Genomic DNA, 12,290 nt, shown 5'->3' on the forward strand with positions numbered 1-12,290 from the left:
AGTGTGTCTGCCTCCCGAACAATGTTAGGTAGATTATTCCAGAATTTGGGTGCTAAATAGGAAAAGGATCTGCCGCCCGCAGTTGATTTTGATATTCTAGGTATTATCAAATTGCCAGAGTTTTTAGAACGCAGCGGACGTGGAGGACTATATTGCAATAAGAGCTTGTTCAAATACTGAGGTGCTAAACCAGCAAAAAAAATAAAAAATAGTGAGATGCTGGCATTGGATGTGGACATCATCGTTTGCATGTTGTTGTTTCGCTCAAATCATGTGTCCTCCATTCTCATCCTTACAGCAGCTGTCTATGCTGCCTCTGATGGAGCCTTTGATTGGGGTAAACTTTGCACGTTTTCACCCATATGGCAGTGGGCAGTTGAATGGAGAGAACAGGCTCTCTGGAACTTTTGGAAGTGCATCACTGAACGGCGTATCTGATTACTACTCGCAACTCATCTATAAGGTTAGGCCTTTATAGTCTTCACTTCCTTTTCTATACTTTGTAGACATGGTGAATTTGCAGATTTGTTTTTTATTTAAGTTTTTTTTTTTTGCCTGTTTGGTCTTGTAGCAGAACAATCTTAGCAATCCTCCAACACCTCCCGCCTCACTGCCCCCCACACCACCACCTGTAGCCAAGCAGAAGTTGTTGAATGGTTTTGCCACTGCGGAAGAACTGGCCAGGAAGGCAGAAGTTTTGGGTAAGCATGAGGGTGTTGGTGTATTCTTAATGGCAATGTCATTCATGTATTTTCATTCATGTATTTATTAAGCACCGATAAACACAACAGCAGTTGACCATAGTGCTGTACAAATAGAGTAAAAAGCCAGAAAGAAGAAAAAAATAAATAATAATAAAAACATCAATAAAATCCAGAACAAAAATTTAACATACAAAGTTAAAAAGCCAAGGTAAGAAAATAGGATTTCAACTTAGATTTAAACTCATAGACAGACTTTGAAGTTTTCACAGATGAAGGAAGGATATTCCACAGCCTCGGTCCAACTATTGCAAATGCACGATCACCTCTTGTCTTTAACCGTGATCTAGGCTGAGCCAAGGAGAGGTTTATTGTCGATCTCGGACATCTTGTTGGCTTATTTTCTTTTAATAAGTCAGATAGGTAAAAGGGTGCCAGGTCATTTAAGGATTTAAAAACAAATACCAATATCTTAAAATCAATTTTATAATGCACTGGTAACCAATTTAGTGTCTTTAAAATCGGAGTAATATGCTCTCGTTTGCGAGTCCCCGTTAGAAATGTCAGTTTCAATCTCATTGTTTTAAAAGAGATTTAGACAGAATAGACAATAAACTGGCTTTAAAAATGGCCAGGTAACCATAGGGAGGCCAATTTTTTTAAGGTTAAGCACATCCTTTCACTGAAAAAAAATAAATAATAATAATAATAATAAATGTAGACCCATGCACTCACACATTAGGGAACAACACTGAAAAACTCAAATAGTTTAACGAGCATACCAAACCTTCATACAAAATCTTGAGTTAGACTTTATCTGTAAAATTCCTATTATAGTTCATCATAGACAAGAAAATATGAAATGTTTCAAATCACAGATGTAATATGGCATTATAGTGTAGGTATTTTTCTTAAATATTATAATTATACATTAGCTATTTTAAAAATGCCTTTTTGGTGATCAGTAATTATTTGTGATTATGTCTCAGTTTCTAAAAGCTTGGGTCAGAAGCAGCACACTACTCCATTCAAAGCTGAAGATGACCTGCTGGGACACACCATCACTCATGGCCCAAAGACTGTTGATGTTCCTGCTTCACTTCCCACTCCACCCCATAACAACCAGGAGGAACTTCGGTAGGTTTTCAGGGCTTTTTACACATTGTTTTGTCTCATGTAGCCAAGCATTTGGCCATTAACGAAGCCATATAGTTTTTTTCTCTCCTAGAGCCCCCACTTACTTTTTAAATAAGCATTTGTCCTCAAGCGCATCTAGTTGCAATATGCATGAGATCACTTTCTGACCCTGAAACTACCCATTGTTGACCATAAAGTCTTGGTTTAGGTTAGTATGTATATAATGGTTCTATCCCTGTGTGTGTTTAATAGGGGTCAGGAGCATTGTGTCGACAGGGACACTCCAGACAGTTATGTCCCATCATCCTCTCCTGAGAGTGTGGTTGGCATGGAGATCAGCCGTTATCCAGATCTCTCTAGAGTTAAAGAGGAACCGTCATCCCCTGCTGTCTCTCCAGTCATACCCATACTTTGCAGCGCCAGTGGTAAAGGTAATCCGAAGAGACTAATAAGAAAGACTAGTATAAACCTAGTAAGTTACCTGCTGAGATGGCATATTAAGACATTGTGTGTGTGCACTTGATGCGAAAGCTGTTTTAGAGTAATGACAGGTTAGACAAAAATAAAAGATAATGAGGTGACAGTGACACTAATATAATGTGTTGGCATCTGTCTTCTGTATCCGCACATAGAAGGTAGACATAATAGAGTGTAACAGTGCCGCACCCTTTTCAATGACACTGGTTTGGAAGTATTTTTCCCATAGGGGTATTTAAAAGTCTTTGTTAAAGCGTTATAAGCCATGAACCAAGCCAACCAGCTACAAGGAGAATCACAACATTACAAAAAAAATGTTAAGCAAAAAATCAGACAAAGATACAAGACTGTGTACTTGCTGTGTACTTGCTACAGTCCCATTTGAAGCTTTGTGAATGACAATACTTAAATTAAAAATGATGGATAAATATAAGTTGTTGATCATATCTACAGAAACAATATTAAAGTTAATTGCAAAACATGCATATATAATTTTAAGTCGTTTGAGAGCGTAGGAAGACTGACTTGATTATGTCATTTATGGTGCTTCATGGGAATGGGCGGAGCTAAAGATCTCTTTTGGTGCACTTTGCTCATGGTGATTGGTGGAATGTCCTGTACAGCATCATGGGTAATGTAGATTTTCGCCATGAATTCTGCTATTAAACAAAAATAAGTTGAAGTAATGCAAACAGATGGGTTCAACAATAAATATGTACAATCAATTAACAACCTTGAAGCTCACAACAGGTATGTCTTTAAAAGTTTTATCAGCAAAATATATTTCCCTGTGGAGAAAATGAATAAGAGTTTTTACTTCCAGAACCTGATTGTTGCACTCTATGGTGCTTCATCCTAAAAACCGGGACACACCAAGCCGACTTCAAAGAGCTAGCGGCAACGAAAGCAGACGGTGTTGTCACCTCGCGTTGACCGCGTCGGACCAAAAAGCTGCACGTGAACACACCGCACAGACTACAGCTGACTGCAAACTAAACATGCGTTCTGCGCCTGCTTGAGAGGAATTAGATGTCTATATCAGTAGCTATCAATAGTAAATATTCGTCATTCAAACTGAGAAACCAAAACAAAGATATACGAGATAAACGCAGATATACAAAACGTAAACAAAGCAGCGCTTGCTTACCATTTTGAATATCAGTAACATTGATAACTTTCATCATTTTAAGCGGCTCATGTTGTTATGAAAACATTCGCATATTGGAATGCTTGGGTAAGATCATGTCACATCAAAAGACAGCCTTCTGTCTGTGCTGCCTTCATTTACTTGCCCATTTTCATCACTTTTGCTTTAAAGGGTTTGTTCCACCATTTTGGAGAGTACCCCAGAACGTAATCAACATAATCAGCGTTGTTTACGTTTAGTAGACAGCGCGCGCATGCTGAACGTAAATAATGCTGATTACGTTGATTACGTTCTGAGGTGCTCTCCAAAATAGCGGAAGACGGTAAATCGGGGAGAAGAATTGTTGAATAAATTATTATTATTGTTTACTTTGCGCACAAAAAATATTCTCGTAGCTTCGTAAAATTACGGTTGAACCCCTGATATCACATGGACTATTTTACTGATGTCCTTGCTATGTTTCTGTGTGTTGATCGTGGTAATATCCTTGCTGTCTGTGGAGGGTCAAAGAGCTCTCAGATTTCATCAAAAATATCTTAATTTGTGTTCTGAAGATGAACAAAGGTACGGGTTTGGAACGACATGAGTAATTAATGACAGAATTTAAATTTCTCCTGCACGGACTCGTTCGCTAAACTGAACATCCAATCAGAGTTCTCTCTCTCACCGATGGTCCTGACGGCCCTGACATGATTCAACATGTTGAATCGGGCAAACTACTGCTGACGTGAGCCTGACGAGAGCCAACGAGTGGAACACACGAAAAACAAACTAGCCCGATAGACACTCACCAACGGCCCAACGTTGGCCGACGGCCGACCGTCGGCTTGGTGTGTCCCGGGCTTAAGACACCTGGATCACAACCATGCTAATCTTTTGTACAACAGCATAATTGCTTGTGTAATAATGTGTAAATATTCAGTGCAGTAAAATATTGTTTTTAAAAGTTAAGTATAATTTAATATTGGTATGTGCAACATGTTGTTTTGCCTGTAGGTTCTGAAGCCAGGCAGTGGGAAGTCAAGTCAGAGCCTCCAAGCAGTTTCTTTGCATCGCAATTTGAACAGCTCTCTACATGCTCACAAACTGACCTGATATCAGTATCTGTTACCCTGAACCCAGTGGCAGCACAAGTTAGTGTCTGCAATTATATTGTCCTTTCTATAGCAGTAATGACTTGTTCAAAGCAAAACTTATTTCATCTCACCTCTGACCATATGTCTGCTTATGCCCCAGAACATTCAAGGAGTTGTGTCAGCACTGGCGAACATGCTTTGTGTGTCCATCCCCGGGAACTTTCAGGTGATTTGCTCTCCAGGCCCAGAGCACCGCAGCTCAATAGACATGTTGAGTGGACTTAAGGTACCCCCTAAAACTGCCCTGTTCCAACAACAACCTGGTATGAGGTTCCACAGACCACCAGGTGCCCCACTATCACACCAGACCTTCAGGGAGGGTGAGTATATGTAAAACAAGAGAGGCACACATTTCACCCACATCAACAGATAGACTTCTAGATGCAAACAGATGCAGCTATTGATTTTGACTGTCAGTATCTCAGGGCTGCATTTACTTTTACTTTACTTTACTTTTAGTCATTTAGCAGACGCTTTTATCCAAAGCGACTTACAAATAAGAAAAAGTAATTAAAACTAAAAGCTAAAACTCTATAAATACTATATATATACACACACATTTAAGAAAATAAAATAAAAATGACAAATGCATACAACAACATTTCAAAACTAAACATTTAAATGAAAACAAAATAAATAAAGTATAATAATGATTCTAACATGACACTAAGCCAAACATTTTGCATAAACATTTTAAAGTACTTAATATTTTAGTACTTAATGTCACAAATGGACACAGCTTTTGAAGTGTTATCTGTTTTAAATTTTTTTTTTTTTTTTTGTGTGTATTTTTAAATTAGAGCACAAAGCCAACAAAAACATTTGGTTGATTGGTTGATACATGTTCATGTTTTAAAGACAGAAGTGAACTATAAAAGCGAATCATTGTGATTAATTTGCTGAGTGGTGAGTGGTATATACTGTTTTATGGATTGGTTGAAATAAGTTGATGGATGTAATCTGTCAGAAATCTCTTCAACTTAGGTTTTCTTCCGTTTTCTTCCAACTGCATGATTTGTAGGTTTGATTGATATGTTTTTTATTCCAGGTTCAATTGTGGTCAGACCAGACTATCATTTGGGTGGAAGCAGTCCAGGGCCTAAACCCCAGTGGTGCTCCAATTGTAGGGTGGTGGTTCTTGGAAATGGTGTTCGGAAGTCCACCAAAGACCTGCTAATAAATAAACAGGTATAAAACACAAAGTTAAGACTGCCAAATTACTCTTCCCAGATGACTGTCATTTATAGCACATGCATTCTAGTTTCTCATGGATGCCTTGTTGAGTCATTAGATCTCATATCACTACCTAAGGGCTTCGTGTTTGCTCAGTCAGTTGGTGTGGGTCTAGACTACATCCTCCGAACATAGCACCGAAGAAGGCTGAAGCCGAGGGCCACAGAGCACTTGAAAATCTTCAACCCCCGCAAAGTCCCTCAAGGAGGCACAGAATAGCGCTCCAATTATCCTAATCCAGTCCCTGATGGGAAGTGAAAATCCACCCTGCTGCAGTCACTAGGTTAACTGACATTACCCAAGGGATTGTGTGTACCAAGGCACATTTTGTTAAAGGCCGTGAGATACCCAAGTTCAAAAACAGTTAAGCCCATTTCAGGTCATTTAAATCATGGGACACCTTTGATGTCTCCCACCCTTACCCCCTCCCTTTCCATTTAATAGTATGCAAATCTAATTCCTTATGGCATCAACAAAGGTTTGCAAAATATGCAAGCTTTGATCTCTTGCCAGTGAGGCACTTCGATCTAATGATAATTTGCGACAGTAGATGGGAAATGGCATACCCTGTCTCCCCCCTATTTTACAGCTTCTGCCTAGGGTGAGCCTGATCTTACAGATGTACTTTCTGCAGGGCCATGGAGGAGCTGAGGGGACCCTTGTCTTCTGCAGCCATAATTGCTTTGTTCTCTATTCAGCGGCCATGCAGACTAAATTGGTAGATGACAAGGTAAGTTGAAACCACAACAAATCAGGTTATAAAGTCATCAACTGCCTGAAACTATAACAGCCAGCTTGTGTTGTGCTTTCATACTGAAAGTGTGGGATCTGCTGCTGTATTTAGAAAGCCAAGTGATGCTGCTCACTCATGAAGTCTCCTTTAGTAAGGACCATAAATTCTTAATTGGTTATCAAGAGACCAGTGTGAATTATTACAAATGTCATCATTAAATTGAACATGTGCAAGTATTTTATTACTGTTAATTTTAAAACATCGTCTAAAGTTTAAAAACTTTTAAACTTCCTGAGACTTTTAAGAGCACTAAATGGTCTCATCAGTACTTTTAATATAACTGAAGTGTTACTGGTGCCATTTTCTTTAAGAGAACAGTCTTGTTGCCCAAAGAATGCAGACTCAAAATTCCTTTTCGTCTTTGATGTCTCTTGTTCTCACAGTCAAACTTGCCTCCAACATCTGACTCTGAAGACAAGCAGAATTCTACTAAGGTGCTTCATCAATACAGTAACAATATATCAGATCTTGATGTGCACTGTTTGGCCCAGCTCCAACCTAAGCAGTCTCCACCTTCAACTCCGATAATATCCTTCCCCTCCATTACTTCTGAGACACTCAGAGGAGATAGCAAGTCTGATACGCTAAAGGTCACAGTCAAGCTAAAGCCTCGGCCACGAGCAGTACACAACAGTGGGGATGACCCTCGGTATTTAATAGGAAAGCGCTTTAAGGCTCTACGTTGGAGAAAGTGGAGCGTTCAAATTATGGTGCCTAAGGGTAACTACCACCTGCCGGAGGAGGAAGAGGTTGATGAACTACTGAAAAAACTGGGGATGTCTCTTAGGCCTGAGCCCATGCCCAGAGACTTGCGCTGCTGCTGCTTCTGCCATGAAGAAGGTGATGGGCGCACTGATGGGCCGGCCCGTCTGCTTAACCTTGATCTGGACTTATGGGTTCATCTTAACTGTGCCCTGTGGTCTACTGAAGTCTATGAGACCCAGGCTGGAGCTCTCATTAACGTCGAGCTGGCCCTGAGGAGAGGCCTGTTGGTGCGCTGTGTGTACTGTCAGCAAATGGGCGCCACAAGTGGCTGCCACCGCTTGCGTTGCATTAATGCGTACCATTTCACTTGTGCCCTTAAAGCACAGTGCATGTTCTTCAAAGACAAGTCTATGCTGTGCCACCTCCACAGACCCCGAGGAACTGGCTCAATGGGAGGTGGGCTGGCTGGGACCGAGCATGAACTCCGCTGCTTTGCAGTGTTCCGCAGGGTCTATGTACAGAGGGACGAGGCACGGCAGATCGCCAGCATCATCCAGAGGGGTGAGCGGGAGCACACCTTCCGTGTAGGCAGCTTGGTATTCCATGCTGTCGGTCAGCTGCTGCCTCAGCAGATGCAGGCCTTCCACTCGATGTCTGCCATTTTTCCTGTGGGCTACGAGGCCAGCCGGATCTACTGGAGCATGCGTCATGGCAACCGTCGCTGCCACTACGTGTGTTCCATCGATGAGAAAGACGGCGAACCTGAGTTTATCATCCGTGTAGTGGAGCAGGGTTACGATGACTTGGTTCTTACTGGATCCTCGCCAAAAAGTAAGCAGTTGCACCTAATGGCATTTACACTGTTAAGCAGTTCCGGTTTTTGTTTTGTTTTTTCCAATAGATATCTGGTACAGATCTAGCAACAAGTGTATAAACAATAATGAAAGTGTATAAACAACAATGCGTAAAAATAGAAATGAGATTTTTCCACATTTCTATTTCTGGGCGTTGTAGATAAGATGACCATATTTTGCTATCACATTTTTTAAAAATATATCCGATTCTCCTTACAAAAAGGGTTTGCACAACAAGCCTTGTAGTGTAAAAGAAGAAGTCATTGTCTGAGAAAACACTATTGTTTTGAATTCTCCAGTTGTTTTCTGGGAGGGAACTATATAAAAATTTTCTCATGTTGTGGTACAGGTGTGTGGGATAAAGTTCTGGAGCCCGTGGCTGAGAGAAGGAATGAGACGGGATCTCTGAAGCTCTTCCCAGTTTACCTGAAGGGAGAGAATCTGTTTGGACTAACTGTATCTGCTGTTACCAGGATTGTAGAATCTGTAAGTGATAGTCAAATCATGCTTTTAAGCAGTTATTGACTAATGAATCCTCAGGGCTGCGTTTCCCAAAAGCATTGTACGCTGAAGTACAACGTAGACCCATTGAAACCAATGGAGCTACAATCAACTTAGGCTTGCGATGCTTTTGGGAAATGCAGCCCTGATTTAGCACTTGGCAGATAGAAATGTTTAAGATGTATTTTGTGGGTGTGGAAAGAAGACAGAAATTTTATTTTGAGCGGAAATTTGTTTTGTTTTGTTTTTTGGATGCCATAAAATTCCATTTGCATTTTAATTATTAATAAATGAAATCTTTTTTGTAAACATTCCTTTCTTAGTAATCGTATTGTAACGTTAATCTTTGCTTTTAGCTTCCTGGAGTTGAAGCATGTGAGCAGTACACGTTCCGTTATGGCCGTAACCCACTGATGCAGCTGCCCTTGGCCATCAACCCTTCTGGATGTGCCCGCTCTGAACCAAAAGCTTGCACACATGTCAAGAGGTTCGTGTTAAGGTATTCTGTATAATTTAAACTTTCTTTTCCGTCCATGTTTGTATTGGATTTCCTGCTTTCCCTGTGGTCTGTGAGTGAACAGATTCATGTCCCGGTTTAGCCTGTGAGCTTGGTTTGCACGGTTAACATGGCCCTCAATCAGTCATTAAGCATCTATTTTGATATGAAAAGACAGAGACTAAGTGATGAGAATTGGTTTATTTTGAGTTGGACATGGACAAAAAGTCATGCAATTCAGTGAAGTCAAGAACAGCTGTTTCAATGATTCAAACTAACGGATTATCAAAAAACGATTTATCAAAAAGTCATTTGTTTGTGAAATCAGACTACATTGTTCATGTTGCATGTTTGTGTATACATCTTGTTTGTTTAATGTCTTAGCATTATTTTTTTGCGATCTTTCTCAGCACATTCAAAAACGGCTCCGATAATTAATTTGTTTTACTGTGGCACTGTAGATTCATCATAGCAGCAGAAAAGACTGTTATTAGAGTATAATACTCTAGTATACTATTGGAGTGTTTCTATTAGTACATTTGGTCTACTTCAGCAGAAAAATGCAACACTGGTATTGGAATATTCATTAATGGAAGTAAACAGCATAAATGTCTTTACAGTGTTTTGAAAAAATGACCTCAAATGTGGTTGTGAACAGGACCCAATATAAGCCAGTCCTGTTTGTTTGTTTTTAAATGAGGCACATATGCTTATGTTTCTGATGCAGGCCTCATACCCTCACCAGCAGTAGCTCCTCTAAGACCCTGCAGAGCACTGGGAACCCGGCTGAGATGGGTGTTGCCCCATACAGCAAGCAGTTTATCCATTCCAAGTCCTCTCAGTACCGTCGAATGAAGGCTGAGTGGAAGTCCAACGTCTACCTGGCTCGTTCACGCATACAGGTAGAAAGATTATTATGGCTTAGAGTATTAGAGAAAATAATGTTCTCATGGGATTTAGTAGCTTAAAAGCAATGTTTGGAATAGCATGCATAATAACACAACGACTCATTCTACACACACACAGATATATATATATATATACAGTGGGTACGGAAAGTATTCAGACTATCCTGCACAGTGTGCAAATGTTCTGTTAACAGAGAATACCGAGAATACCCAGATTGACCTATTGCATTTGACAAAATGTTCTATATACAAAGGTACACTATGCCAGATGCTGTTTCCCACAATACAGTGCACTTAACTCATCCTTGTATTTTCAGTATGAAGAATAATTAACGTGGATTTTTATTATTATTATTATTTTTCCGCATTATTTAACATTTTACATGCTACAAAAAGAGGTCATGGTACAATGCCATAGCATGCTACCTTTTAAAATGTTTATTGTATAATGCCTACTGTTACATTTGAATACAGTTAGCAGTAATCTAATAATAAGTTAGCTAGTATTCCATTCTGAACAATCTTTTTATGTCTTGAGTAATTTGAGAATTGCATTATTTTTAATTCAGGGTTTAGGGCTATACGCTGCTAGGGATATTGAGAAGTACACCATGGTTATTGAATACATTGGTACCATCATTCGCAATGAGGTGGCAAACAGAAAAGAGAAGATGTACGAGGCACAGGTATGCATTATAATAAAACTGAATCTAAAATAATATTAAGTCATGCTGAACAAGTGCGTCTTCTGTCCGTGTGTTGTTAATTGATTTTTTTTTTTCTTTTTCAGAATCGTGGAGTCTACATGTTTCGCATTGATAGTGAGCATGTAATTGATGCGACTATTTCAGGAGGACCTGCCAGGTGGAAAAATAACTAGATTTTTTTTTTTTTTTTAAATGCTAGCAGTGTTAGCTTTAGACACTAGGGCCAAAAACATACTACACACAAGTACACAAATGCTTGGCCAAGGCTTTGCGTGTGTGTAAGTGTTCATATAGCTACTGTAGCTTTTAATATCAACTGCATACTAGGATTATGCGATGAATTGCTTTCTAACACAACAGAATGCAACATCACACAAAATCAAGCTTCCATAGCAAACAACATTCGCTTTCACATGCATTCACGTAGTATGTTTTGGCCTCACTTGCTTAATCTGGGTCTACTAGTAAATTTATTTTCAGTTCAATTTAATTCAAGTTTATTTGTATAGCGCTTTTAACGATACAAATTGTTGCAAAGCAACTTTTAATAGTATTTATAATATTTAATAGTAGCTTATCAGTGGTGACTGTCAGTTAATGTACATATGGCAGAAATGTACGGAAAAATCAATTAAAGACTTAATCAAACAAAGCTTTGAGAGAGGTCACAAAATCATCATCAGCTCCAACCGCCGAATCCAGAGAGGCGAAGAGGTAAAGCTAGTTTATCCTGCCAGTCACATCTATAAAATGTGACCCGATGACATTTAACATTGTGGTCACTTTTTTTATTTTTTTATTTTCCAGTTGTGTTATGACTACAAGTTTGATCTGGAGGACGATCAGCATAAAATCCCTTGTCACTGTGGTGCAGTTAACTGTCGGAAATGGATGAATTGAAAGATATCAGTGAAACGACTGACAATTGAACATACACATTCCTTTTTAGTATTTTTTTAGGCCCAGGAAATTACTTCAATTCTGATTTATATATATATAAAATGACAGACAAAAAAAAAAAAAACTTTGTTAGGGCATGATGTAGACCGCAGGACTGTAGGTGCTTTTAAAGGCATATCGGCCTGGTGTTTAAAATTAAAACGACTCCAGGGGTCTGTTTTGGTTCAGTGTCAGAAGAGTTGATGTAGTAGTATGATTGAGCACCTTCACCTAAAATAAAATAGGCTGCACACTGGTAACTCTGAATTGCTAAGACAATGTAAATGAAAATCTATTTTTCCTGCATGAGAGATGAGACGATGCGCTTCGGCAGAGTGGTAAACAGGATTTTCAGGTTGGCTTAGGCTTGAAAGTGCTGGCCACGGCCTTATTTAGATATAAAGAGGCAGGTCCTCTGGGTAAAAAAAAAATTATATATATATATATACACACACACACAAATATATACACATATAGTTACAGAAATGTAGACACCACTGAACAAGGAATGTACTGAGAAGACTTCCTTAGGGATAAAGCTAAGGGAATTATTAAC

General features: G+C 39.3%; 1 protein-coding gene across 6 annotated transcripts in view; it reads left to right on the forward strand.

Moving 5' to 3' along the window:
* The window catches only part of LOC107709778 (histone-lysine N-methyltransferase 2C-like), a 157,194-nt gene extending 145,029 nt beyond the window's left edge, over window positions 1-12,165 (forward strand). For 3 of the 6 annotated variants that reach the window (XM_016514395.1, XM_016514397.1, XM_016514396.1), the window contains 14 exons: window positions 299-463; window positions 572-701; window positions 1,691-1,838; window positions 2,091-2,269; window positions 4,459-4,595; window positions 4,699-4,918; window positions 5,647-5,786; window positions 6,466-6,561; window positions 7,008-8,160; window positions 8,533-8,669; window positions 9,041-9,183; window positions 9,908-10,082; window positions 10,658-10,774; window positions 10,879-11,252. In XM_016514395.1, the coding sequence (XP_016369881.1) occupies window positions 299-463; window positions 572-701; window positions 1,691-1,838; window positions 2,091-2,269; window positions 4,459-4,595; window positions 4,699-4,918; window positions 5,647-5,786; window positions 6,466-6,561; window positions 7,008-8,160; window positions 8,533-8,669; window positions 9,041-9,183; window positions 9,908-10,082; window positions 10,658-10,774; window positions 10,879-10,968 (3,030 nt within the window). In that variant the 3' untranslated portion in view covers window positions 10,969-11,252. Of the gene's footprint in view, window positions 1-298; window positions 464-571; window positions 702-1,690; window positions 1,839-2,090; window positions 2,270-4,458; window positions 4,596-4,698; window positions 4,919-5,646; window positions 5,787-6,465; window positions 6,562-7,007; window positions 8,161-8,532; window positions 8,670-9,040; window positions 9,184-9,907; window positions 10,083-10,657; window positions 10,775-10,878; window positions 11,253-11,389; window positions 11,510-11,602 lie in introns of those variants that run through there. The other 3 variants (XM_016514398.1, XM_016514393.1, XM_016514394.1) reach the window with 3 other exon arrangements.
* The last annotated feature ends 125 nt before the right edge of the window (window positions 12,166-12,290 follow it).

The sequence above is a fragment of the Sinocyclocheilus rhinocerous genome, unplaced genomic scaffold, assembly GCF_001515625.1.
Source record: "Sinocyclocheilus rhinocerous isolate Xijiao unplaced genomic scaffold, SAMN03320098_v1.1 scaffold1588, whole genome shotgun sequence".
NCBI classification, from domain to species: Eukaryota; Metazoa; Chordata; class Actinopteri; order Cypriniformes; family Cyprinidae; genus Sinocyclocheilus; species Sinocyclocheilus rhinocerous.